We start from the raw sequence: 25,434 nt of genomic DNA on the forward strand, positions 1-25,434 counted from the left end.
GTATGTGCATCGGCATGAAACCACAGGGCTCCAGTTGTGATTGAGGTTGCTGGATGCTACTGCCACTTACACATAGTAACACACACCAAAAGACTGCATCAAAAGAATGCTAGGCTTGCAAAGTTCAGATCCTGAAAAATTAGAAAAGTAATATTGCCTGTGCAAAATTAAATCAGCTGTCCTACGTATGTGCATTGTGTTACAATCCTTGACTGAATGGTCACATACTATCTTTTCTGTAACTCCCCTGCTTTGTTCAATACACAGGACAGACAGTGCTTAATCAAAGAGCAGCTATTCCATATTTTGTTTTCTTCTTTGCATTATTCAGCCTGAGGCCTTGTTTATTGCTTACTATTCAAATCCAGCTCTGAAGACAAAATTAATAATTTCCTTGTGGGCTTTTCTATGGTGCTGATCACTATAATATTACAAGTGCTTCACAAACATTAACGATCTTATCTTCCAAACACCCATATGAGGTGAGATGAAAGCGATTATCCTAATTTTACAGATGGAGAACAGAGATGCAGGCACATTAATGTAAAAAACATCCACTAATTTTGAATGTCAAATTGAAAAGACATTGTCTTGTTTTGTTTTTAAAGAAAACTTAGCTTATTTTTATAGCACTGCCTGTATCCAGCAGAGCTCCTATTGACTTTTCTGTGCAGCTGGGGATGCTTAGGCTCTGCAAATGAGGCTCCAGGATATCAAACTGAGCACTCCGAAAAACCAGAACATGCAAGACATTGGCTGCTAATGAAAATTTTGTTTGCTCAGGGCTCGGTGAAACAGAGATAGAAACCAGTTCTCTCCATGGCTTTCAACCACCTAAAGCTCAAAACCAAACCATCCTTTCTCATCCTAGTCTTCTGTTTCTTGTGACGTCTTCCAACTTCTGCAATGAAATGATGCGGGAGACCTACAGGTGATGGTCCTCCATCACACAATTGTGCTTTATGTGCAGAACAGATCCACCGATACACACCGTGAGCTGGGACCCCAAGGAAAAAACTGTGCAATCATGTAATTAAAGATTAATGATAAGCAAGGGCTGACTTACAGCTTCTAACACTTTACAATTTCTGAGTGCTTCAAGCTTAAAACTTTGTTCTCTTAATGGACCCTTCTGTGTGTGATTTCTTGGAATTTTTCCTTATTGCTTTGGTGGGGGTGCAGTGTGTGGGGAAGAGTGAGCCCACAAAGCCCTTGTGTAGGACTCTCCTCAGACTTGCGTATGTACCACACTATTGATGTTGAAGGACTGCTGCAAAGAATAAGCTGCATCTTGGGGTGAATGGGCTGGTGAATGCTGAAAGCCTTTAAAAAGCAAGTGTGAAGGGAGCTTTGCGGGTTTTTTTAGATACTAGAGTGAACTCTTTATCCAAACTGCGCAGGCTTAAGTCCTATCCAGAGAGGGAAAAGCCTCCTGACAGAACAGCTTAATAAACTGAAAATGATACCTTTCTCTCCTAGCTTCTTTTCCAAATCAGCGTGGTTGCTTCAGCTGAAAAAGGCTGCAGAGCGTACAACCCAAGACAGAATCTGTCCTGGTCAGGACACTCGAGTGTTGTCTCCTTATGGGGCACATTCTGGGAGGTGGCTCCTCCCTTGCTTGATTCCATCCTCCTTCCTACATGCTGTCACCAGCCAAGAAAGGCTGAGTGGGCACCGCATGTCCCACAGCCCCCCATCTCTTGATGTATAGCCTGCACCTATGCCGCTGCACCCGTGCTGCTGCCAGGAGGCCTGGGCAAGGCATGCTGGGCCACCTGGGAGCCACTGTCACCACAGCAGCTGCTACAGACTCCTACCTGGTCCAGCTCCATCTCATCAGGTGTCCGCCACCGAGCAGTCGGGCTGCTCGTGCTCTGATCCGCTGGCACAACCACGATGTAGTACCACCTGGCAAGGAAGGAAAGCATAAGTGCTGGACCCTAAGTCATCTCTCTGGCAGGTCACCAAATAACGTGTGCCATTTGCCTCCCAAGGACGACCTGCTCCTTCCCTGCCCTCTAAGCAGCAAAAGAGTTCAGTAAGGAAGAGGCCGATTTTCTAGCTGCACCAGAGAAGAGAATACTCCTGTTAGCACTCATTAGGTTAATGAAGATCTACAGACTGTGCTCCAGAGGGTGGTGTAGGAGCTGTGAGAAGGACATTTATATAATCGGATTGTAGCAAGAACCCTGGGGGAATTGTGCTTCAGCACAAGGATACCACAGTAACGAATAAGACTTCCACAAACTCGCTTTTTTAATCTCCTTGAGGCTTTAGGCATTATTTATTTAAAGGATATTATACAGTGTCAGAGAAGGTCCCTTCTGATCCTCAACTGTGTTTTTGCTGGTAGCATCTGGAGTATACCCACCAGGGTGAGGGCAAACTGTCAAAGAATTGTCTTAATTTTATCGCACATAAATATTTACTCAGAAAGAGCCAGCAGCGTGATCCCATGTTACGAGTAAATGCCTGGCACTGTACCACAGCCTGCTTGGAAATTCACTCCCAGGTTACAAAATCCACAGGTTGGCAGAGATCTGCCCTGCCTTCTTCCCCATCTCTAGCCCCCCACCCTGCCTTCTCCACCCAGGCACGGCACCTACCTCACCGGCACAGTGGTCTGGACTTTGGGAAGGGTGAGTGTGAATTTTCCTTCCTGTATATACTTGTTTGTGGCGATGGGTTTGCTTTGCAAGACGTCAGGAGCGGTGCGGATTGAGACGAGGTGCTGGAGCCCCCCAGCACTGCTCCCACGGTTCATTAGCACAAAAGAATAGTCTGTGTCTGGCTGGAGGTCACTTATGAGTTTCTTCATCGAGTGGCCGTCCACCTCCACACTCTGGCTATTGTACAGAATCTGAAACGGGAAAAGGACACGCTCATGGAGCCAACAGCTGCTGATGAAAACTCACACTCAAAATAGCAGCGTTAGAGATGACAATTTGGCTTTGGGCCCTCCCTCAGGTGGTTCAGCTACTGTGCGCTTCGTAAACAGCCATAAATCTTTAGTTAAAAAAGAGCAACCCCCAGCAGAAGGTTGAGTTGTGCTCCGTGTGCTTTGCAGTGATGGAGCAGAGAGGGGCTCATCTCAGCAAAGCCCGGGTGCCCGGCGCCAGCAGTGTGGCTGGTGGTGCCACACGTGCTGCTTTTCAGCGCCAGGTCAGGGGATGAATCCAGATGGCTGTGCTTTGCCCTCGCGTGGAGATGAATGGGTCTTTGTTTCTTGTCTCGTGAGGCTACGACACACAATATGTTTTTGGTGTAAAATCCTGTCTGCTTTAAATTGGTGTCACTCCCGTGTCTACCAGCTGATGCCTGATCGAACGTTAATGCAGAGCATCCCCCTCCCAGCAAGGTGACCGGGGGACTACACGCCTCACCCATGATCTGACAAATCCTGCGCAGGGCTCACAAACTGGTACCCGAAACAGCGGCTCTGCAGGTGTGACACCCCGTTGCCATGACAACAGATGCCGGTGCCGTGGCAGCCGTGGGCAGGAGATCGGCACTGCTTTTCCCTGCCGTGCTTGCAGCGAGGGGCTGCTGGGCAGGGCACGGCAGCGCAGAGCCGCTGGTGGCCCAGGGCAGCGGGCAGCCCCCACGCACAGCCTCCCCCCTTGGACCCGCCAGCCCCTCAGCTAACAACGTTTTCTCAGTGCCCTGTTGCAGAGATGCAGGACCCCTGTTTCCCCGAAGGACCAGCAGCCATGTGCACTGCTGTGTAAGCTGCACCAAACAGCCCATCTACCCTAGGAACCTCGATCCTGATGCTGATGGAACAACTCCTGTACCCTGAAACCATGGGTGCTGCCTCTGCAAAGCCAGAAGCTCAAACAGTTCCTGGAGACAGAGACAAATGGGGTGTAGAGAACCAGAGGGACCAGAAGTTGTGCTCCAGCTGTGACAAACCAGCATGTTTCTTTCCACCGGGCGACTGTCCAGCATGGCAGGGGATTACTGGATTCCTGATAGTGGTGCAGAGGCACAGCATGCCAAAAGCTGGCAATGGCAGAGCTGGAGCATGTTAAGCCATGGCAGCTATTATGTGTTACAGGCAGAGACCACACAGTAAAACGTGCTCTTTCCAACAGCAGCCTTGAGAGAGAGAAGACAGCTCTGTAGAAGAAAAATTACTTGAAGTAAAACAGATTTTTCACCAGCTGAGCCTGCCGTTCAGGCTGATGCAAGTACCAAGGGAGGGACCAAACTTTCCTTCCAAGTCACCTTTTTAGCAGGTGACCGAAATCTGCAGAAAGCTGTTGGCTCGCTGGGACAAGGGCAGCTGATTAGCACTGGTCTAATATTTAGTGCTGGAGCTGGGAGGACGAGGGAGGCTCTGGAAAGAGATCTGAAGGACAGCGGAGCACAAGGACCAGGCTAGGCCTGGAATTTGCAGCTCTGCTTTTGTGTTATCCAAACAGTGATACCCACAGCACACCTCAAGTCCTCTTCAGGTCACTTTGTGTGGAGGTTGGGATAGGAAAAACGCCCCAGCTTTTTTGCTGCTGAGAACAGACTCCCAACAGGTAAACAGAGCAGCAGCGAAGAGTCGGCAATGGAAAAGAGATGTAATCAACCTTGTTTCTTGACATGCTTCAATCTTCAGGGATGAACTGCAAAAATAAGTACCAAGTACTAAAACAACAGAGGTTTGCAGGGACAAAGACCCTGCTGGCCGCCCCAAGTGCAGGAAGGGCTGTCGAAGGTAGGATGGCCAGAGGGAATTGTTCTCTGCTGTGACTCCTCTTAAGATATTTTCTCCTGGGCTTTAATCCCTTTCTCCAAAGACATGTACATCAGATGGGTGCTAAAGTGAGTGAAAAAGGTAAAATGAAGAAATGTATCTTATAGCGCTGGAGTATCAGATATTTAGTTGGCAGGTTTCATCCTGCTCTGACACAGAAGTAGGCACAACAAAGACAGGAGTGCTAGACTTCAAGTCATCCTAGCAGCTTTGCTGTCTGTGCCAGCATCACCCCTTGCAATGATACTGCAATAGTACAGGTCCAGATATTCCAGATGAGAGCAAGTCAGGGGGTGTCCTGGGGGAGCAGCAGGAGCTCCCTTCACGTGCTCCAACACACATTTGAACAAAACCAAACTTCCAACATTAAGAGCTATGCTGGAAGCATGCAAAGCCCACAAAGAGTTCTGTTGCCTCTCAGATGAGATTCCTCATTATGAATTCTTCCCTAATAAAGGTATCGCTAACTGCTTCTGCATGCGCTCTAGGGAAGACACTCGCCCACCAACTGCCTGCACATGAGGCATCTGCTGGGGACATAGCTCTTCTCCTGGAGCAAGAGGAGGCAGAAAAGATGGTCAGGCACTTCAGTTCAGAGTTTCCCTGCTTGCTCTGCACTGGAACTGGCCAGGACACAGTCTCCAATTCAGCCTTGACACCAGATGATGATTTTTTACTGCCACGCACAGAAATTTGTGTCCAAAGACAGTGAAATAGGCATTTCCAATGCTTTCCTGAAGCATTATCTGCCATCCGCCCTTTTCACAGTTGCTGTAGCAGTTCTACGTTCCTTTACCTGCCATAACACATTGTCTTCTCAAATGTTATGCACCATTAGTTAAGGCCTCTACACAAACCTTACAATAATGTAAGGGCTCAGAAACAGTCATTCGTGTGCAGCTGAAGATGCCCAGGAGCTCAAGCAGGAATGCTATTTAGAGGTTGCATCATGGCCCACTGGTAACTACTTAAGTCAGCAGCAAATTTGGCCCAAGGGCTCTGAACTGCCAAACATTGCTGACTAGCCCATGGATTGCTGTAAAATGTCATTTGTGCTGCTCTTACCCACAAGAGAAGATTTGCAAAGCTAGGTGGGTCCAAATGGCACTGCTGAAGGTTTGCTGCTTGATTTCAAGGCAGTAAAGAATGTATTGAACTAAAAGATGAAAAGATACATAGTGTGCAACACTGGAAAAGATCATGACTTGATGGAGAAGTAGACAAGGTTGCCTTTTTTGTGGGCAGAAGTAGTTACTACATTCCATGGGGGACACTGTGAGAAAGCACTGCCCAGCATTCTCAGGGTTTATTTCCAAACCTGTATCCCAGTAATTTTCAAAAGGTGTCATTCCTTCTCCCCATTTGTAAAATACCTTGTGATGCTGCCTCTAACCAATATATCCCCTGTCCTGCTCTTAAATTGAAGACTGTGTCTCAGGAAAGTGCAGTTTCCCCAAGGAGAAGGTTGCATCTATCTCGCTCTTTCCATGAAAGCTCCAGAACAGCTTTCTGCAAGGACACTGGAATAGAAAAGGAATAGTGCCTCTATTCCACCACAACTGCTGGGCAACATTTTGCAAGGAATTTATCTCCTGGACCAGAAGAAGCTGTGAAAATTCCCCAAAGAGAACTCAAACAATCATTGTTGATTTGGTAGCAATGAAAATTCCTAAGGTCTCAGTTCATCCCCTATAAAAAAAATCCCCCCAAACCCACCAGTCCTGCCTGTGCCTCACTATTCATTGTCAGAACAGTATCTACTTTAATTAAATCTGTTAAAGTAGAATATGACACCCTTTGGGACACAGATTTAGCATGAGACTGTTTATCAAGTGTAGATAATACTAATTGTTCCCATGGAGATTTATCTGCTATGCTAGTTACAGTATTAGGCTCTGGCCTCAGCATCCCATGTGCCTGAATTAGAGGAGAGAGGTGAACCTTGTTTATAAAAATACAAAGTCCTGAAGATTAAGGATTTCTTTTGAGTGCCACAATCAACGACCTGGAGCTGACCCTCTTAGCTCCTGGCCTTGACTCATGTGTGTCTGCAAGTCTGGGGATATTAATTAAAAGAAGACACTATTAGAGAAATATCCTTGTAACACTCTCGTTTGCATGAATGCTCTTCAGTTAGCAAGTGGCTAATGCCATCTGCTCCTGTGTCATCTGAGGGTTAACCCGCAGCAGGGGCAGACCCTGAGTCACTGTCTGTGTAAGCAATTGCAGCTACGAGGCTGAGACGAGGCATCAGCATTACTTCCTTGGCTCCTGGCTACCTCCAACCATTTCACCGTCCTTATGTGGTAGTAATGCTCCAAAGGTTACACTGTCCCTTTATAGCACTGTGCTGTCAGACTTGTGCCACAAGAATAAGGCAAGATGAAGCAGACTGGTTCTTCAGCAGAGTGCAAAGTTACAGGGCTCTGTGAAGTTCCTTGCGGCCAGACATCTGAACGCTGATCCTAATGCACCCTACATCTGGGAAAGCTTTGAATACCACAAGGTCTTCACACAAGCTTTGTCTGCTTCAGCTAAACTCTGCATGTTAACAAGTGCCTGCTATTGATCATGGTAATTCAGCTTCAGGATTTAAACAAGGCAAGTTAGTAACAACGAAGGGGAGGTGCTCACACACTTTGATGTGGATGCAGTTCAGGACCTCCCCCTCATTCCCCTGGCCGTGGATCCCCCACAACTCATGCAGGCCTTGCATTTGCTCTTCAGGCACAGCACGGCAGGGTGCATGTGCAAGGAGGAAGGGAAGTCACGCTGCTCCCACCCCTGCCCACCTTTGCAGAGGCAGCAGGCAGCTGCTGAGACTGGGTGGAAGATTATCCTTGGCAATGTGACATGTTGGTCTTGTTTCCTAAGGGAGCGAAGCTGCACTGAGATCTGCAGAAATTTCCATGACACTCTAGTCTCTTACCCACATCAGTGATCTACACTGGGGGATAGACAAGAGCAGGAAGACATTCGATCATCAGTGTTGTCTGCAGCCTGGTGGATGACACTGCATCCAGAACTGTGCTGGAGAAAAGAGAACAGCAGCCATTCCTGCAGAGTTCCATCTGCGCTGACACATCTTGTGCTGCTCACACCTGTAATACGTTCTGGAAGGGTGATGATGCTTCTCCCCTTCACTCCCTGAGATTATGCATCTGCCCTGATGCTCTGAAGTAACTCACAAAGGCAATCTGGATGTTTGAGAAAGGACACACTGCAGAAGGAGTCATTCTTAGTTTGATTCACTGCCTGGTTTTCAGACCACTTTGTCCTGATGATCTCTTGAGATTACATCACGTTTGTAACTTCTCACGCTTCAACTCTGAGTCAGGCATTCAGGACAAGCTTGTGTAACCACTGTCATGGAGCTGCAGTGGCCAGCCTGACCGGTAGGCCCTAGCTGAGTGATACCAGGTAACAAGATACTTGAGAAAGCTGATGGAGGAGTGAAGCATCCATACGAACATCACTGCATGAACAACCCCTGCAACCGCTCATGGGAAAAGCATCAGTGATTTGGGGTGCTGGACCAGTTTCCATCTCCCTTTGAAAAGGCAAGTAATTCAGGGGCACTTTCAAGGGAGAAGTGGCTACTTAGCAAAAGTTGCTATGATCAGGATGGGTTTCCAGCTGCATGGTGAGAAACCAGAAATATGTATTATGATCCCTGAGACATCCCTGTTCTCTGACTGCCTCTGCCCAGTTCATGCCTTCACTGCTCGGCGTTTCCTGTTGGTGGGCTTCAGCCAACATTATTCATTCCTTTTTTGTTACCGTGAGCCAAGTGCTTACTGGCTGTTCCACAACTGATCAAAACAGAAAGAAATCAACAAAACTACAACACGTTCTGCCCTAAAAAGAGTGAGAGGAGGGAAAGCAAGCAGCAGTGTGCTCTACTGTGTGCCATGGTTCGTGCGCGGGTGCTTAAAAGCAAGAGCAGCTACCTAACCCGGGCTTGGAGATGTGAGCTCCACAAGACTCCAGGCCAGTGAGCAACGTGACCCTGCTCTGCTCGTCTCCTGTCTGATGGCCTGAAAACATCACATGGCAGGTCAAGATGCTGCTTTCCACTGTCCTGCTCACTGCCACAGGTGGACCTCCCTGTCCTCTGCATTCCACCCTTACCTTAAAAGGCACTGCAGATTTATAGGAGTCAGGCACTTCCCAGCTCAGCAACACAGACGTTTTCATGACGGCATTGACACGGAAGTTCTTAGCAAACACTGAAATGAAAAACAAGACATTTGAGCACTGTAAGGCCAAGTCAGGAGGGAGCGAGGCAGCAGCTTGGCTCCAAGTCTCTCTTTGTCTAACTCAGCAGCAGAGGTCAAAGAGTTCAGCTACAGCAGAGAAGTGAGAGATGAGGAGAAAAGAGCAGCAGCTTTTTACCAAGTCTCCAGTCTTCAGTGGAGTTTTGCTTTTTGACTAGACTTTCCAGCATCACAGAAAGGAAGTTGTAGGCTGAACTGTGGCCTTCCTCTCTCCGCCCTCCACTCACACTCCCTTTGCCATGATCAAAGAACAGTGATGCTCAGGTACTGGATCTGCAGATGATCCTACCCAGCCACCTGCTCCAGTTCAAGCAAGAGCCTTTCATGTACAGATAAAACATCAAAGTGTGCCTGTGGAGCAACAAAGGCAATTAAGCTACCACCAACGCTCCTCTCCCCACAAATCGCAACTTTAAGGAAACCTTCGTTGAGCCTCCCCTTGCCGAACTAGTTTTAGACTAGGGAGCCACACGGTACCTGCTCTCATTAGTCAGAGCAAAGGGGAGCGTAGCCTCATGAACCGAAGGAAAGGTCCCTGTCCTGGAGGCAGAGCTTGCCGTTAGGGCTTGTTAGAGGGGCACTTACCTTGCTCAACAGGCATGGTCCGGGACTGGATGCTGGGGCTGAGCGGCCCAACCCCCTTATTGGTGCGGGCCCTCACTTTGATGTCGTAAGTGGTATCTGGCTTCAAATTCGTCAAAGTGATACTTGTGTCCTTGGTGATGTTAACCAGGTCCTGCTGGCTATTTATGTCCCTGTATACCACTGTGTAGTTGACAATCTTGCCATTTCTTTCTGCCAAGACCGGGGGGTCCCATGCAACTTCTGTGGTGGAAGTGGTGAGACCCACCACACGCAGGTTCTGTGGGAAGCCACTTGGCACGTCTTCCGCAGTAGTGATCTCCTTCTCAAACTCCTCTCCTGGGCCAGCTCTGTTCTTGGCAGACAATTTGAAGAGGTACGTGGCCCCCTTGTGCAGGTTGGTCACAGTGTAGTGATGGTCTCTCTTCCCAAAGTCTATCGTGTTCATCTTTTCCTCATCAAGACGTCTGTACTGCAGCCGGTAACCCAGCAGCTCCCCTACCATCTCCTTGGGTGGGTGCCACTGGATGAGGGCTGTGTTCATGGCTGTCGTGCTAATCATCATGGTGGGCTTCCCCGGGACTGCAACATAAACACACAATGACCATCTATAGCCTGGGAGGAGGGGAAGGAAGGACCGCTTCCGTGCTGCTCAGTCCGTGAGGATTGAGGAAAGTGGGAAAGTTCAGACAACAGGGTGAAGAGGACGACAGACAATTCACATGGATAGAGGCAGACCGACCCTAATCCGGTGGCGAGGGAAGCTGGAGCCAGCCAGGTCTTGGCTGCCATTTTCCCATGTGCTGCCATCTAAACAGGGAACAAATTCAGCTACATCCAGCCCCAAAAATCATCCCCTTCTACAGGAAAGGTTTAAGGTACCTCAAAGCATCATATTTATCTCAGAGAAGATCTGAATCCCGTCCTCCCAATCAGTGGTCTTCAGACACTCCAGTTAGTGCACAGCACCAGGCCACGCTGGCCCTGGTGCACTGTACCACAACAGACACACAGAAGCCCAAGTCCAGCGCCCTGATCTGTCTGGAGGCAGACAAATTTCATCCTGAAACCTTGCAGTTTTACCATCTGCAGAGGCAGTGAGCAGAGCTGGGTGGGCTGTTTGCCATCAGAATACATTTTGGTTTAGCTGATGAGCAGATTCGTGATGTCAGTGTCGATGTGAGAGGTGAACACAAGCGTTCCACAGGATTTTTGCTTATGCTGCACAAGTCAAGGGGTGTTGCCGTCACTGGTTAGGAACTGATGGCTTTAAATTGATGGTTTAATACCTTGATCTCCTTCAGTTAAAAAAAGGATGTGTCTTCACTTCACATCAGCTCAGATTTGTAAACAAATCAACTGATAGGGAAGATACTCAGAATCAAAGGGATGGGGCCATTGATACAAAAATGAAAATAGGATTGTAGCCAAACCGAGTTAAATATCCTTGCACAGTTTTGAAATGTATAAGCCCACAGATGAGCACAAGAGAAAAACGTATTTGACAGAATTATGCCCCGATTTTGCCATCAGAGGGCGATATCAACACTCCCCTTTGAGGTCAAGCCTGCAGATGAGCCTGTACAAAGGCAGCTCTGGGGGTGGTTTTGTAGGTATTTAAGACATACAATTACATTTCCACTGTCAGTGCCATCCTCCTCGCACTCATAATGCAATGTCTAACAGCAGCTAGTATTAAGGGACACATTATTTTCAAACCTGATTCCAAATATTAACTTTAAATGTGCATCATAACATGGGAAGACCCACTGTGGTTTACAGTGCAACACTGGGACATTAAGGAAGCTTTTCCTGTTTATAGGACAGCTGTAGCAATTTGATGAACAGAGCATACATCATGGCGAGGCACAAGGGAGACAGCATTTGAGATTGTGACAGTGGAAACTACCTCTGGAGCTCCCCATATGCAGCACGGAGGAGATGGCAAGCTGTTCCTTGTTTAAAAGCACCAGGAACAAACGCTCTCAGTTTGCACAAGCTGCATTCCCATAATAACAAGTGGTAAATACTGTTCCTGCGGCTGGTGTGAGGAAGCAGCAGGATTATCAGCTGTAGGACAGGTCTAGTGAGTGGAAATCGTGGACAAGACATTGTCAACTAGTTGGTACCACTGCCAAAGGCAAGCTTGACCGCATCCGGAGGAAAGCACCTGATGAACTCCTGGGTGCCCCTGCTCCAGGCTGAGGCTCCTGTGTTGCACTAGGCACAGGGTACGAGTCTCTACTGAGATAGCAGAACCAAACTGGCTGGGATCACCAGGACCTAGAAGTTGTGTCCGCAGCACTCCTATGGCAGGATTTGTTGAATTCCAGATTTTACTCTAGGAGCAGCCGGGCTCAGCTATGTAAGCCTGGGGAGGCAGCAGTAGCAACGGCTGGGGGGGGAGCTGAGAAGCACCTCTGAGGAGCCCTCTGTGCCAGAAGCCATCCCAGGCGGCACTGCAGTCACCGCAAGAAGCAAGAAATGGCACTCGCCTACGGGAACAAGGTGAGGACAGGCCATGACTCCAAAGCTGAGGGAGGGCCTAGACTTTCAGGCTTCCTCTTCCCAGGTCTCTGGACTATGCAGATGTGCTCAGACCCCTGAGTTTCATTGCTCTCTCACAGGCCCTGGCAGTGTCTGTCCATCTGTTTGCTGCACTTTGCTCAGGTGATCCAGTGGCAAAGCCTGTAAGTAAGGGCTGGAGATCACAAGAGTATGTACCTCTGCAGCGTCTCCAGCCCTCTCGCTTCCTCCTGCACAGGTGCCTCGGCCATACTCCCCATGCACCTCCTGGGAGGTTTTACCACCACCCCTGCGAGGCTGGCATCCGCTCCCCACACTCACCTGCCCCTGTGGTGGTGATGACTTTGGGCTTGCTGCGGGCACCATCTCCTTTGGTGGTGTAGGCAGCGACTGTGACGGAGTAGGTGGTTTCCGGCAGCAGGCCTCCAATGATCGTCTCCTGGGAGCGCATCCACGAGGCAGAGAAGAGGCAAACGAGAAGAGCAAATACTTGTTACTGGAGTGAGCAAAAGGAGGGCACTGGGGTCAGTGTCTCCAACAGCAACACACCGACACACTCGCTGGCTCATGCATTGCACTCAAGCATACACATCTCGCACAGAGCCAGTAAACAACAATTGCTGCCGCTCCAGCACTCACCTGCCTAATTTCAACCCCTGCCTCTAAGAGTCAGCCTTTCCAGGGACCCACCAGCAACCAGTGTCAGCAGCTGTGCTCTCCCCGTGGCTTCTGCCAAGAGGGAGATCTGCTCCAGAGATGGTCCTGTGTGAAGCCAGAGCCACCCTGCCACAGCAAGCCTGAGAGTAAGAGGACTGTGGGGCTGTGAACCAGAGCAAAAGCCAGTTCAGCTGGCTGCAGATATCTCTTGGGGGCGAATTTGGGGATTTTTAAAGTTGTCTCTTGCAGCAGAGTTGCAGGGCGCACAGAGAGGCAATGCAGGGGTGGGGGGCCGCGGGTAGGGAGCACCTGCAGTGCTACGGCATCACGTTCACCCTCCCTGCCAGGCACGACGTTGCAGGGATGGGATGGGGTCAGCGCAAGGCGTTGGCAAGACCTGGAGGGAAAACCTTGCACCGTGGGAGGTCTGGAAAGAGGGCAGACTCGGCAGGGTGCTAGCACCCTTGCATGCTCTGGCTTCCTCTGGGCAGGAGGAGGGCATGGATCCGCACTTCAATTTGAGATCAAAGAGGGAAACACTGCTCCTCCCTCCTGGCCTCCAGCGGCAACATGACTCGTGCCAAGCCCGGCTGGCCAGGTCTGCGAACGAGCAAGCACAGCGAGCTCAGCAGCTCTCTGCAAGCTCAGGGCAGGTACCGCTGAACTGCGTTCATCTGTGCGTGCTATGAAAGGGACCAGGGCCATTGGCACTAACAACCCATCAGGTCAGGGAGCAAGAGACAACCGGGCTGGAGAAGGGGCTGGGGAAGCTTTTGGGAAGGAGGCAGAGGCTCCAGGTTTGGTTATTTACCCTTTCAGCCAAGGAGAAGAGCAGAGATGGAGAGAGTTAAACTTGAGTTGCTAAGGGCAGGCAGCACGGGCACTGTTAGAGACTGCTCCAGAGGTCTGATCTCTGCCCAGGCAATTCCTGCCAGCTCGTGGGGTACGAGGGGCGCCTGTGGTTGCCCTCAGAGCACAGCCAGTCTCCCATCACTCACTCGCACAAACAGCCACACTATTAAACCTGCTGATTTCCAGTCAGTGCTGCTGGTTCAGGTTACCTGCCCAGGCTTACTCATCAAAATCACCGTGTTACCATCGCGGAACCAGCCAGCCCAGAGAAAAATCAACAAGCACCAACAAGAACCCCACCAAAATCACCGTGTGAACCAGAGTCCGATCCCAACTCCGCCCCTGCAGCAGATCATGTGTGCGGGTGAGTGGACACGCAGTCTGATCGGTGCCAATGGACCCGCGGGGGAAGCACTCACACAAAACCTGCAGACTCTGAACATCCCAAGAGAATTCACTCCTCCCAAATCCATGCAAAGAGAAATTCTCACGCAAAAGCATGCCACCGGGAACAAAGCAAGCGAGCTGGGAGGAGGGGAGAGAGACGAGGGATGGATGAAAGAAGGTCTGATTGCATAATGTAAACACAGTGCTGTCATGACAAAGCCACTCCGGGAGAATCCTCTGTATAAAGTATAAAGCAGGAGGAGAAATCCATCGTGCCGGGGAAGCTCACAGTAGGGCACACAATTGAATTGCTGACTCTAAAAAGGTCATTTTCTAGTTTGTTCCTCCAAATTTATATTTCAAAATTATGTGGGAAAAATTGGATTTAACTGTTTAAATGTGATTGTTCTCTTATTACTATCTGTGTTTCAGCCAAAGGTCATGGTTGAGAGTGTAGGTTATTTTTCATGACTACAATCAATGTGGTTTAAAGATTATATATCTAATTTTACCATGTAACTTGGTGGGCCAACTACTGCAGAAAGTAGGATGTACCTCCTGAGTCGATCACTTGAGCCTGCCTAAAACTGCACTGCAACAAGCTGGAAATACAGATTATAAGAAATGTCAATTGCTTTTCTGCATTTAGTAGCAATCTAAATGCCAATTTTCTCTGGATTTGCTGCTTGTGGAAGGTTTCACAATGTAACTCTCCAGCCTCATTAAGGGAGTGAAAGGGATGTTTTGACAGCACTGGGTCTACAAAATTCACAAATCGATTTACCAAACCCCTCTTTTCCAACCTGGAATACACACAAGTGGTACTTACATGGTCGACGGAGTCCTCAGCTCTCCACTGACGGGGGAGAAAGGAAGGAGGAGAGAAAAATGGAGACACAGAATTTTAAGGGGCAACGTGTAGGAAGGGGATGACAATGACAACAGCAGAGGTTAGCAGGACTGGGTTGGGGGGATTACAACACTTATACACAGAGGGTCACTTAGCACAGGCTGTGCCAAGGGAAGAAATGGCATAGAGCAACTTTCTACATGCTGCTAGCCTGCGCAGTAGGTCTGAGATCATTCACACAAACAGGGGCAAAGAGCTTCCTTCTCATGTCAATGGAGAGGTCACCACTTCCTAACTTTGCAGTCCTTTCCCCTTCTGGCTTTGTTTGCACTTTTCTGCCTCTTCCACAAGCAGAAGCAAGAAGGGACAGCTTGTACCAACAAGGCTCTGGGGCTGACTGCTGCCCCACAAGCCACTCAAAACAGTTTTATGGCCTAATCTCCAGTTTCTGTCCTAGTGATCCTCCAGCCACCATCTCTTATTGACAACCAAAGCCTCCAATGAACAAAACTCAGGGGGCACTCTCTGCGGGGAAGCACCAATGCAACATTTACAGAGCTTCTCCTCCTGTCATTTGCAAGAAAATGCTCTGGGGACCTCAGAAAACCAAGAAGCGCCATCTCTTATAAACAGTGGAAGAGAGGCTGAGGTCTTACACAGAGCTCCACTCTAAGCTGCTCATCTCCAACGGTGCTGCGTGGCTTGGAGCGAGGCTCAAACTGGTGCATGTACTGAGGAAACAGCTTCTCTCTCCCAATTACACAACACCAAAGAGCAAACACTTGTTTGGCAAGAGCAGCCCTGCAGGTAAGACTTCTACACAAACCATTTCCCAGCAAAAGCTCACATGGATTCCCAGCCATGACAGCTCAATTAGGGCTCTGAAGAAGCAACACGCAGGTTTCTGGCTGGATTTGGGGTTCTAAGGCATCAAAGCTGCATTGGGGTGGTGAGACTTAGCACACCTTGGTTGCTGCCATGCATGCCCATAGCACTGTTCTTTGTGGTTGATGCACCAAAGGAAGGTTTGCAGAGATCACAGCGAGCTCTCTCAGCCAAGGTGATGCGTTACATCTCAGCTTACTAAATCTGCCTGGAGGAAGCACCGGTGGATGGGTTCAAGCACAGAGATGAAAGTGGAAGATAGGTATTATTGCCCGACTCACAGTGCGAGCCTTGGCAAGCCTTGCTTCTGAGCCTGAGCTGCCAGCTGTGAAATGGCGCTCAGACACTGACTTCCTCAGGACACCGGGAAGCCCAGCTAACACTTCTGAAGTGCCTAGGAACCTGCAAGTGTGGCAGAAGTACTAAATGGTATTAAAACTACAAGTTGCCTTTTGTACTCAGGCTATTTGAGGTGGCTTTCACAGGCTGCAGCCTATCACAGTGGCAGAATACTCTCCTCAGCAGTAAAATACATGGCATACCTTCAAAATATTTATTTTATTCTCTGAATTCAGAAAGAAGCAGCTACTGGAGAAATATTCCTCTAAGATTTTATTACAGTTCACTTATTTGATGCCATGAGACTGCAGCAGAATTATGCCCCTAAACCATCTTAAAATTTGATTTCAGCGAAGAGGTCAAGTTGTCCCTAAAGACTTCCTATAAAGCCAAGGCCCTCACTAAGTATTATGGTCACTGAAGGCCCTCTTTCCACAAACATCTTGGTATTATTTCTAGAGTCACATGCTTAGCTCAACCCAAGACATTGCTGCTGACATCCTACCTGCACCAGCCAGCCCATACCGCGGTCAACAGCCACACACTGCTCTGCTATCTAAAATCTGGCAAAAGTCTTGCTACAGGAAGGATACGAGGCCTGGTAGCTTTCTCCCAGAAGCACACTTCTGCTCCAACACCATGTCCCTGGTGGATGGGGGCCATGTAGATGGTAACACCCCAACCCGCCTCCACGTAGCTGCAGGAGCAGAAGGTGACACCCCACTGCAGCGAACAGTGGAGTAGTTCCAGGCTCAGGAGGCTACTGCATCTTACAGCCTCTCACACCACAGTGGGGAGTTTATCACTCACTACGATTTTAGACCAAGCGTTTCATGTTCAAACTCTGTTTGCTCTTATGTTTCAGTGGACTTTAATCTTGCATCAGATCAGAGTGCAAAGAAACGCCTTGAGATCTGTGCTGGAAAAGCAACAGTGAAAAGCCAGGCCTGCATAAATACCCTGGTATAAATTCAGTTTCATTATGAAAGTATCATCTGCAGATCAAAACATTTCCTTCCTTAAACTAGCTCAATTGCTTCTTAACTGTTTAAGGTTGGTCAGTAAGACAAATTGATCTGAAAAGCCCAGGAGCTGTCATAAAAAGAACTCAGACAGGGCTGTGTGCATGAGGCAGGATGGCTCAGGGAAGTGCTAAAGCTAACTGTGTGTATTTATGGCAGCTGCAATGCCTTAATGTTTCATTTTACACTTCAACACCGCGCAGCGTAGTCATGTCTCACCAGGGAATGGCTGTTTTCCCTGACCATGGCTCTTGGAAAAGACAGACTCAAGCCCTCCTAAACAGCCCCAGCTATGGGAAGTGGATATTGTGGGTTTCCTGCAGATCCTTCTCCTCTCTGCTTCAGTGACTGTGGTGCAACAGTGAAACTCTAGATGTAAACTCGGGTGCTCAGCCTGTGGGATACAGAGGAGTCTGAGGGCTCCAGAACTTCACCTTTGTCCGTTACTGAAATGCCTCTTGGACGATGCGTTTCAGTTTTGTTCCACTTACGAAGCAGAGCACATCTCACCTCCACGTCAGACTCTTACCCAGATGAGTACACTTGCATGAGGAGTTGTCCAAGTATATTCAGATAAAGATCCTTGACTATCACCCAGCGAAAGAGGGAAGCTGTAAATTCCTCTGTGTTATGCCTGGGGTGGGCACTGCCCAGGGAGAATAGGAGTTTCTGCTTCCCCCTTCTCCTCTGATCTCAATCCAACAGCTTGAAGTGCTTGCCGTTACTTCTTCCTGCTCTTCTGGAGCAAGCTGGTGGGACGTGCACTCTGCATGCTGGATGGAGAAGCGCTGCCTGCGAAGACCACACAATCTTCCCGTGAGCCTGCAGCCCTTCTTGTGGGCAGCACCTCTCCCCTGCCATGACTCTGTTTGCAGAGCAGGAGGAGGGGGTGGCAGGAGTCTCTCCTCCACAAAGCCTGACTTCTGTGTACCCAGCCGTACCCAGGCAGCTCCCAGCCGCAGAAGCACTGCAAAGCTCTCTGGGCAGGCTGGATCTGCAGAGGGCTGTAAGCAGCGAGGCTAATGTGCATGCTTCATCCCGAGTGATGCAGGCAGCAGGCTCCCCAGCAAATATGCTGCACACTGAGGGCAGGAGCAGTTGTCAAGGCCATGCTGCAGCACGGCGAGAAAGTCCCCCCTCAAGACATTCCAGTCTGGGCTGAGGATAAGCAGGCTGGGAGCAGGACACAATGGATCAACAGCTAGATTCACGCAGGGTCTAGTTGCCTGTCTTGGAAAGAGCAAACAAGAGTCATGCTTGCACGGGAACCCGAACAGGAGGGCCTGTCCTCCCCTGGCCCTGCTGCCTCCCTTTGTGCCTGGTGCTCCAGCCTCAGCACTGAGCTCTGCAGGGCACATAGGACGGGTACCTGGGAAGGAATGGAGGGGATCAAGCCCACTGCTCCTCCTGACACGCTGCAGCTGCCCAGAGATTGGAGACCAAGGAAAGCAGCTGGGCCCCTGCCCTCCCCTGAAGAACCTAATGCTTGTGCCCCATGGCCCTGTTAACCCCCACTCCCTCAAGCTGTCAAGAATTTGTATGAGAGTGGTGGAGTGCAGCTGAGATCCTGCACTGGTGCCCCTGCTCCTTTCAAAGCACTCTCTCGGTGCTTGGATGCGTCGTGCACAAGACCCAGGGCACAGAAATGAATCTTCTGCCATTGCCCACCATGGGACCTGGCTGAGCCATGACTGGCAGGGCCTGTGCAGGAGGTGGTGCGGGTATCTGACCCAGCTCTGCAGCGATACACATGCTCTCCCTGGGTGCTCCTCCACAGGGCACGGTCACATTTGCTTGCCCATCAGTCTGTCAGTAGGAGGTGAGAGCTCAGACTGGAAGGCACAGAGCAGTCTGATGGAGGTAATCAGTCACAGGTGCAGCCACAGAAGGGAGGGAGAGGCCTTAGCTCCATCGCAGGACCTTCCTAACAACTGATTACTCTCCCTAAGCAGGAGGCTGTAAAATAAAATGTCATCTCTCCAGGACCAAGGCCCCCACTTCTCTGCTGATGTTTTAGTCCCTTCCCTCAAATGGTTTTGAAAACCCAAAATCTATATTATCTGTATAGCTAACATCTCCATCCCCTTTCCTCTTTCCTTTCATCTTCATTTACTCTCTCTATATTTCTCATCTTCAACAGGAAAAATCATGAGTCCGCTTTAATACCAGTGTCTTCATACCATCTGCAGGAGGTATGTACCTATTCAAAATCAGCAGACAGCCTGGCTAGGCAGGAGGAGGGGCTCTGCCTACATGTCCAGAGAATTTCTTCTCTGACCCCAGATTTTCAATCAGTTTAGTTCTCTCCTTGTGCGCTGGTATAAATGTTTATGAACGTTTATGAGTACTGAACTGTGGCTATATTCTGGCCATCTTCATCCTGTGACCTTAAGGGACAAGTGTTCCAGTGCATCTTTTTGTTTTCTTCCATAGAAAATAACTCTTCCAAGACTACTTGTTAAAGTCTGATCTGGCTGTTTGCAAAGACACGCACTGCTGTACTGAAAGATGGCAGCTCTTACGGGGTTCTTCAGCTTCTGGAGCAGATGCATTTCATCACAAGCAGAGGTCATGCCTGGCTTCTCACTCTTTTGGGAAATAAAGATCTCTTCTGCCAAGTCATTGAAAGCTCTTCCCTGCAGGGTCATCATTAGTTTATCCCAAGAGTGACATGACTCCTTCAGAGCAGTCACTCCTTTGCAACTATCTTTTGGCCTTCACTTCCATCCAAAAGTTACAGCAGATGAATTCAGCACCATACACACCAGAAAAAAAAAAATCACAGCAATCAAGAACTTTCCCACATAAATTCACCAAATACGGAAGACTGGTAAGTGGCCTGACAGGCCAGGAGACTTCAAGCAACTTGTCTCCTTGATGCACACATTCAAAATAATGCAAAATCCAGTACTCTTTGGAAAGTTTCTGGCTCTGGCATCCTCATTCCTGCACATTAGCATGGGGTTTCTCTCTCTGAAATGTATGAGTAAGGAGTGAAAGCAGAACTGGCTGGGCAAGCATAAAATATTTGAAAACACCAACAAGAACAACATTGCCAACTTCGCCCACCTACGCTTGGGACCAACCCATTAACTCCAAACTCCAGCTGAACAACACAGCATCAATTGTTCAAACAACACAGAAGATTATATCCTCCTGGAATAAGTAAAGGGCAGTAAGCAGCTTTTCTAACGATTAAAATAAAGCAACATCTGAAACATAAACAGAGACGTGCCCCAGACAACGCTGCAAGGACCCTCAAAGCATTTTCTCTCTTTAAAGTTTTCCCCTTCCACATTATTACTGAGTTTTATCCTTCAGAATATGAATGGGGAGTAAAGCCGCCTCTGTGCACTGCACTCCCCACTGACAAACGTATAAATGATTCACAGCTGCGTTCAGGAGACAGATCAATTAATCGTTGCAGCTCTCCAGTATTTATATTGGGCATCATTCAAGCAAGCGAGCTCTGAATCGATTACTCGTCGTCACTTCCAACAGCAGCAGATCCTCTACTTCATTTATACGATTATCTTTGTTGAGAACGGCATGGGTCATCCAAGACGAAGGACCCTTGCTCCAAAGAAGAGTTGTATTTCATCACGGGCACCAAAAACTTCCCTGGACCCTGGGAAAGAGGCAACTACGCATTGCTGGGCTGAGCAGAGTGCATAACCGTGCTTGGAGCACTGTGTGGGAACAGGGCCTCAGCTCACGGCTGGTGAGGTATCCAGGAGACCACATAAATATGAGCAGATTGTTGTATGGGGATTGCAGAGGACAAAGCGATTTACAGGCGATGTGGACCCGCACCTCACTCTTTTTTTTTTGCCCACCCTAGCCTGTCCCAGACTCAATTGGCTTCGCCTACAGTTTGGTTTCAAGAGGCAATGCAAGGTCAAGTCCCTGCCTTGCAAAAGCAGGAGGGAAAGGAGGCTTTGCTGAGCCAGAGGAGGGCTGCCCCACCTGGCATGTTGTGCCCACCCAACTGTGCAGAGCCATCCCCGTGCCCCACAAGCAGGGAGCACCCTGGTGGACTCTGCCGAGGGAGAAGCTTCACACTGAACATAGCAGCATGAAAGAAGCAGACTCGAGGCTTATTTAAAACTGACAGTTTATAACCTGACTGGCAAAACACAATTTGCTCCAGCTGGAGTCTGCACAGGACGTGGCAGGCAGAGAGGTGTACATGTTGGAGAAGGGGTAAGAGACAAGCATCATCCAATGCTTCATCCTTCCTACAGCAATCCTTTCCTGATTAAACTTTTTACCCATTTGTAAGCCACGGTTTAGGGATAAACTGTTCGCCTTGCTCAGGCAGGGCTGAGTCCCATGCTCTGGAGCCACAAGAGGAGGCCAAGAAAAACTTGGATCCAGTCAGCCTGGCCCTCTGCAGAGAGGGAAGGTGCCATGCCCGTCAACTTGTGGTCCCCACTGTACCTGTGCTTCCGACAGCATGACGTCCTTGATCACTGGCTGCCCTCGGGGCTCGTTGTTTTCCAGCTTCACGTACGTAACCTGGTACCCACGGATCTGTCCGTGCTGCTTGTTGGAGATGGGCAGCTTCCAGCTCACCCGGATGGCAGTCGAATTCACAGACTCTACCTCCACCTTTCGTGGTGGGGCACTGGGCACTGTAACACACACAGGACGGACAGTTAGCAGGTACCACACAACCGCTGTCAGCTACCTCTCACTCCTTTGCCACCTTCCCTCCACCTCATTGCAAGGACAGCCCTGTTAGCACAAGTTCCCTGTACCTGCTCAGGAGGTCATCCTGCAGTTTTCCAGTGTGACCATATCCCCGACCCTTTCCTAGCATCCAAGCACTTTTGCTACTCTCAGTAGGAAAGAGAACGACTGTGATATGCAGGAACAGCCCTAATAAAAGCCACCGTGCTGGATCAGACCCAAGGTCCTTCTACCCCTCTCTTGTCTCCAGCAGCAGGGGAGCAAGGAAGAATACAAGAATATAGCAGAATCTAAAGAATATGGTAACCACCTGCAGCTCAGGGTGCCCTGCGGCAGAGGCAGGGGTTTTGAAGCCGCCTTTGCATCCTGCCTGCCACAACACCTCCTCTCAGATCCCTCTGCGTACATCTAAACGCAGTCCAACAGCCCCAGGTAGCACAACTGGGTGCCGAGCCTGCCTTGCGGGGAGCCCTGGTACCTGCCACCAGCCAGAGTGCACATGCGCTCTTCCCCTGTGACAAGCAAGAGGTTAATGAGGAGGAAAAGCATCATCCTAAAACAATAATCCAGAGCTCGGAGACAGCAGTCACTGAACTCAGCCAGATAAAGGGGCCCGTGGGGATTGTGACAGCTCTGGGGACTGTATTTCACGCACGGCTAGCTGAATGCTTTTTGATAATAAAATGAAAAATTACACTGCCCAGAAAATATCAATTTTCTTGCAAGGTGAGGCCCGTTTAAAAATGTATTTATACCCTATTTACCATTTGGAAAAATTACCTCCTTATTACTTTTTGCTCTTACACTGACTGTGACAAAAATGTCAATGCTAAAAAATTAGCCTCTCAGTTGCTCCTGAAAAGCTCCTTCTGTCTGAAGCAGCTGGGAGGAGAGGTGCGCGCTCCTTGCGGAGGATACCGCTGCTACGCGAGTGCCTGGTACCCAAGTGAAGGACCTGGGCTCCATCCTCGCATGTTTACTGCAGGACCCCTTCTACCCTCCACTGCATGGGAAAATCCACGGGTTTAGAACCCTGTATGCCCCAATTCTCAACACAGCAAGAAATAATCAGTATTAGACAATTAGGGATGGATAGCTGACAAGCAGACATAATGAGTATTGCTATTTCAACCAACTAGATGGGAAGAAACAGCTACCCAGCAGGTAAGCACAGTTTTTAAGCCGCAGGGCAATTCATTATTTTCCCCAGATGTCCTTCTTAATTGTAGCTAATTAAATAAAATAGAGAACGGAAGAATGGAGCATTTTAGCACCACCAGGCCAGCTCAAGGTATGGGAATGGAGGGGGCTGTGCTTGAATAGTTACCACCTTCTGGCTGGAGCAGCCTACGCTGTAATCCACAATTCACTTAGAGCAGTGACCTTGCACAAGCCACAGGGCTCTCCTGCCCTAGCAAGACACCTGCCCACACACAGTTGGGAGTCCAAGCGAAAAACAAGATCCTCCCTGGGAACCAGACAGAAGCTGTGTGTCAAGCTCTGCTGGCAAGAGAAGGTGGTAGGCCTCGGCAGGACATGATGCGGTATGTTGCAGGGACAAAAAAAGATGTGAACGTGAGCAGACCACAGTGTTTCAAGGAACAGTATCCTACCCCATTATGGGAAGTATGTGCTGTGTCTGAGACCCAAACAGGGAAAGTTTGATTTGTTTTCACATCGCAGTTTAGGATTTCTCATTCTTTCATCATGGCTATCTACTGAGCATCAGCATGTCGGAGGGATATGAAATCGCTCCTGACAGCTGAGCTGGAATGTCCAGCCATGGTGCCTGAAAACTAACTGAGAGAGCTTGTTGCGACATTTCTGGGGTAGCAGCTTCCCCTGGGCTACAAATCTGCTGAATGAGAACTGAAGCAAACAATACAGGCAGCAGGACACACACAGATGTGTTTACCAGCTCAGGAATGCAGTCAGCGAGCATTCCCAGACGCCACTTCCAGAGCCACGGAGACGTGGGGGACAGTGGCAGTCCATTTAGGGAAACTGTAACATGTCTGGTTTCAATTTGCTATGCTGACTGGGCAATGCAGAGATCATCCTTTCTTTGCCTGGATGCTGCATCTCTTTCTTCTCCCATTAAATCTGCAGCTTCTGGGGTCAGCATGAAGCCATGGAAGCTCCTACTGTCACCCTGAGCTCTGGCACTTTCAAAGGAAATGGTTTAAGTCATGATGACATAACTGACAGTCCTGCTAATACAAAGCAATTTCTCTTTAAAGCTGTCGTATCCAGTAAAGTGTTCTGTACATGCAATATTCTGACTCTTGAGCGGAAGAGCAGATTTATATAAGCTGTGGCTTGCCTGGAAGCTGGGGCAGGAAGCAGCTGTCCTGTGATATCTACAAGTTTCAAATGGATTTCTTTTCTCCTCTTTAGTTTGCTGGATTTCAGGTCAACAAGTAAACTTTAAGTCCTGATCTCGCAGTGTGGGAGAAGCCTTTGGCTGGGAGAACTCACGTTACCTTCAGTAAAATGGAAACCACCACCACCACCAAACACTAGAAAGCCGTAATGGCAAAGCAGTGTAATGCCTCCTCGAGCACGCAGGAAGCACTGCTAACACACACAGGACCCCTGTGGGACCACTCCAGGACATCTGACCCACAGCCTGGAGGCGACCATTGTATCAGAGCAAGGGCCAGCAGAGCAATTCCCCTACCCCATGCCAGGGCAACCATGGAGACCCACTCCCTGGAACAGCTGACCAAAGCACTGCTCCTGACAGTCTCCAGTACTGCTTGAAAAGCACTCCCAGGCCAATATCCCCACTCCCTTTCCCTCTTTTCCCAGCAACTCAGCTAGGAGAGTCCTGGTTACCCCAAGGCGGTAGCTGAAGAAGCTGTTCAGTAACACCTACCATCCTCGTCAGTGCGCACGTGCACGGGGATGCTCTCCGGTCCTGGCCCCACATCGGTGTGAGCCCTTACCCACACCTTGTACTCGGTCCATTTCTCCAGGTCCTTGATCTCCCAGCTGGAGTGCTCCCGTCCAATGCCATCCACCACATGCTTGGTGTTGTCATCTCCTTCCACTGCCTGGTACGCAATGGAGTACTGGGTGATGACCCCATTGCGGCTCTGGGCAGGCGGTGGCACCCAACTTACCCGGATGGTAGTGGAGCTGGTGCTTACACACTCGACTTCTTGGGGTGGGGCGGAGGGGGCTGGGGATAAATAAATGAAGTGGGGAAATGAAGGGAAATGAGTGGAAGGACAAACCAAAATGCACAGGGAACTTTTACCCAGCCAACTGAGCACTGAACATACATGTGGAAATTCAGCCACAGTAGCCTCCTGGAGAACTGCCTGCCTTCCTCGCAGATCATCAAAGATGGCCCTAGGGGCAATTTCTATCTGAAAGACTGGTGAACAGCATGGAAGCAGAAGTGCTGTTCTGCATCAGAGAACATCTTTTCCCAAAGCAGTTCTGGACGCTCACTTTACCAAACACAACAAATGGCAGTAAGGGAAGGAAGGGGGGGAGAGAGACACTGGTAGTGAGAAGAAAGATGCTTTCAGTGAAGATCTGAAGCAGATGGAAACCAGAAGAGGTAGGAAGCTACAGAAGGCAAGAATGGCAGAAGGGGAAGCTCACACA

The 25,434-nt window shown here is 49.3% G+C and overlaps 1 protein-coding gene across 1 annotated transcript in view; it reads right to left on the reverse strand.

Annotated features, from left to right (window-relative positions):
- Positions 1–25,434, reverse strand: part of PTPRF (protein tyrosine phosphatase, receptor type, F) — a 295,930-nt gene that overhangs the window by 41,049 nt on the left and 229,447 nt on the right. The window contains exons 14-21 of the mRNA XM_010582510.1: positions 24,695–25,000; positions 21,565–21,758; positions 14,858–14,884; positions 12,454–12,571; positions 9,610–10,188; positions 8,879–8,976; positions 2,607–2,860; positions 1,818–1,908 (exon numbers count right to left, since the gene is read on the reverse strand). Coding sequence (XP_010580812.1) covers positions 1,818–1,908; positions 2,607–2,860; positions 8,879–8,976; positions 9,610–10,188; positions 12,454–12,571; positions 14,858–14,884; positions 21,565–21,758; positions 24,695–25,000 — 1,667 coding nt within the window. The remainder of the gene's footprint in view (positions 1–1,817; positions 1,909–2,606; positions 2,861–8,878; positions 8,977–9,609; positions 10,189–12,453; positions 12,572–14,857; positions 14,885–21,564; positions 21,759–24,694; positions 25,001–25,434) is intronic.

The sequence above is a fragment of the Haliaeetus leucocephalus genome, unplaced genomic scaffold (assembly GCF_000737465.1).
Source record: "Haliaeetus leucocephalus isolate CR32 unplaced genomic scaffold, Haliaeetus_leucocephalus-4.0 Scaffold848, whole genome shotgun sequence".
NCBI lineage: Eukaryota > Metazoa > Chordata > Aves > Accipitriformes > Accipitridae > Haliaeetus > Haliaeetus leucocephalus.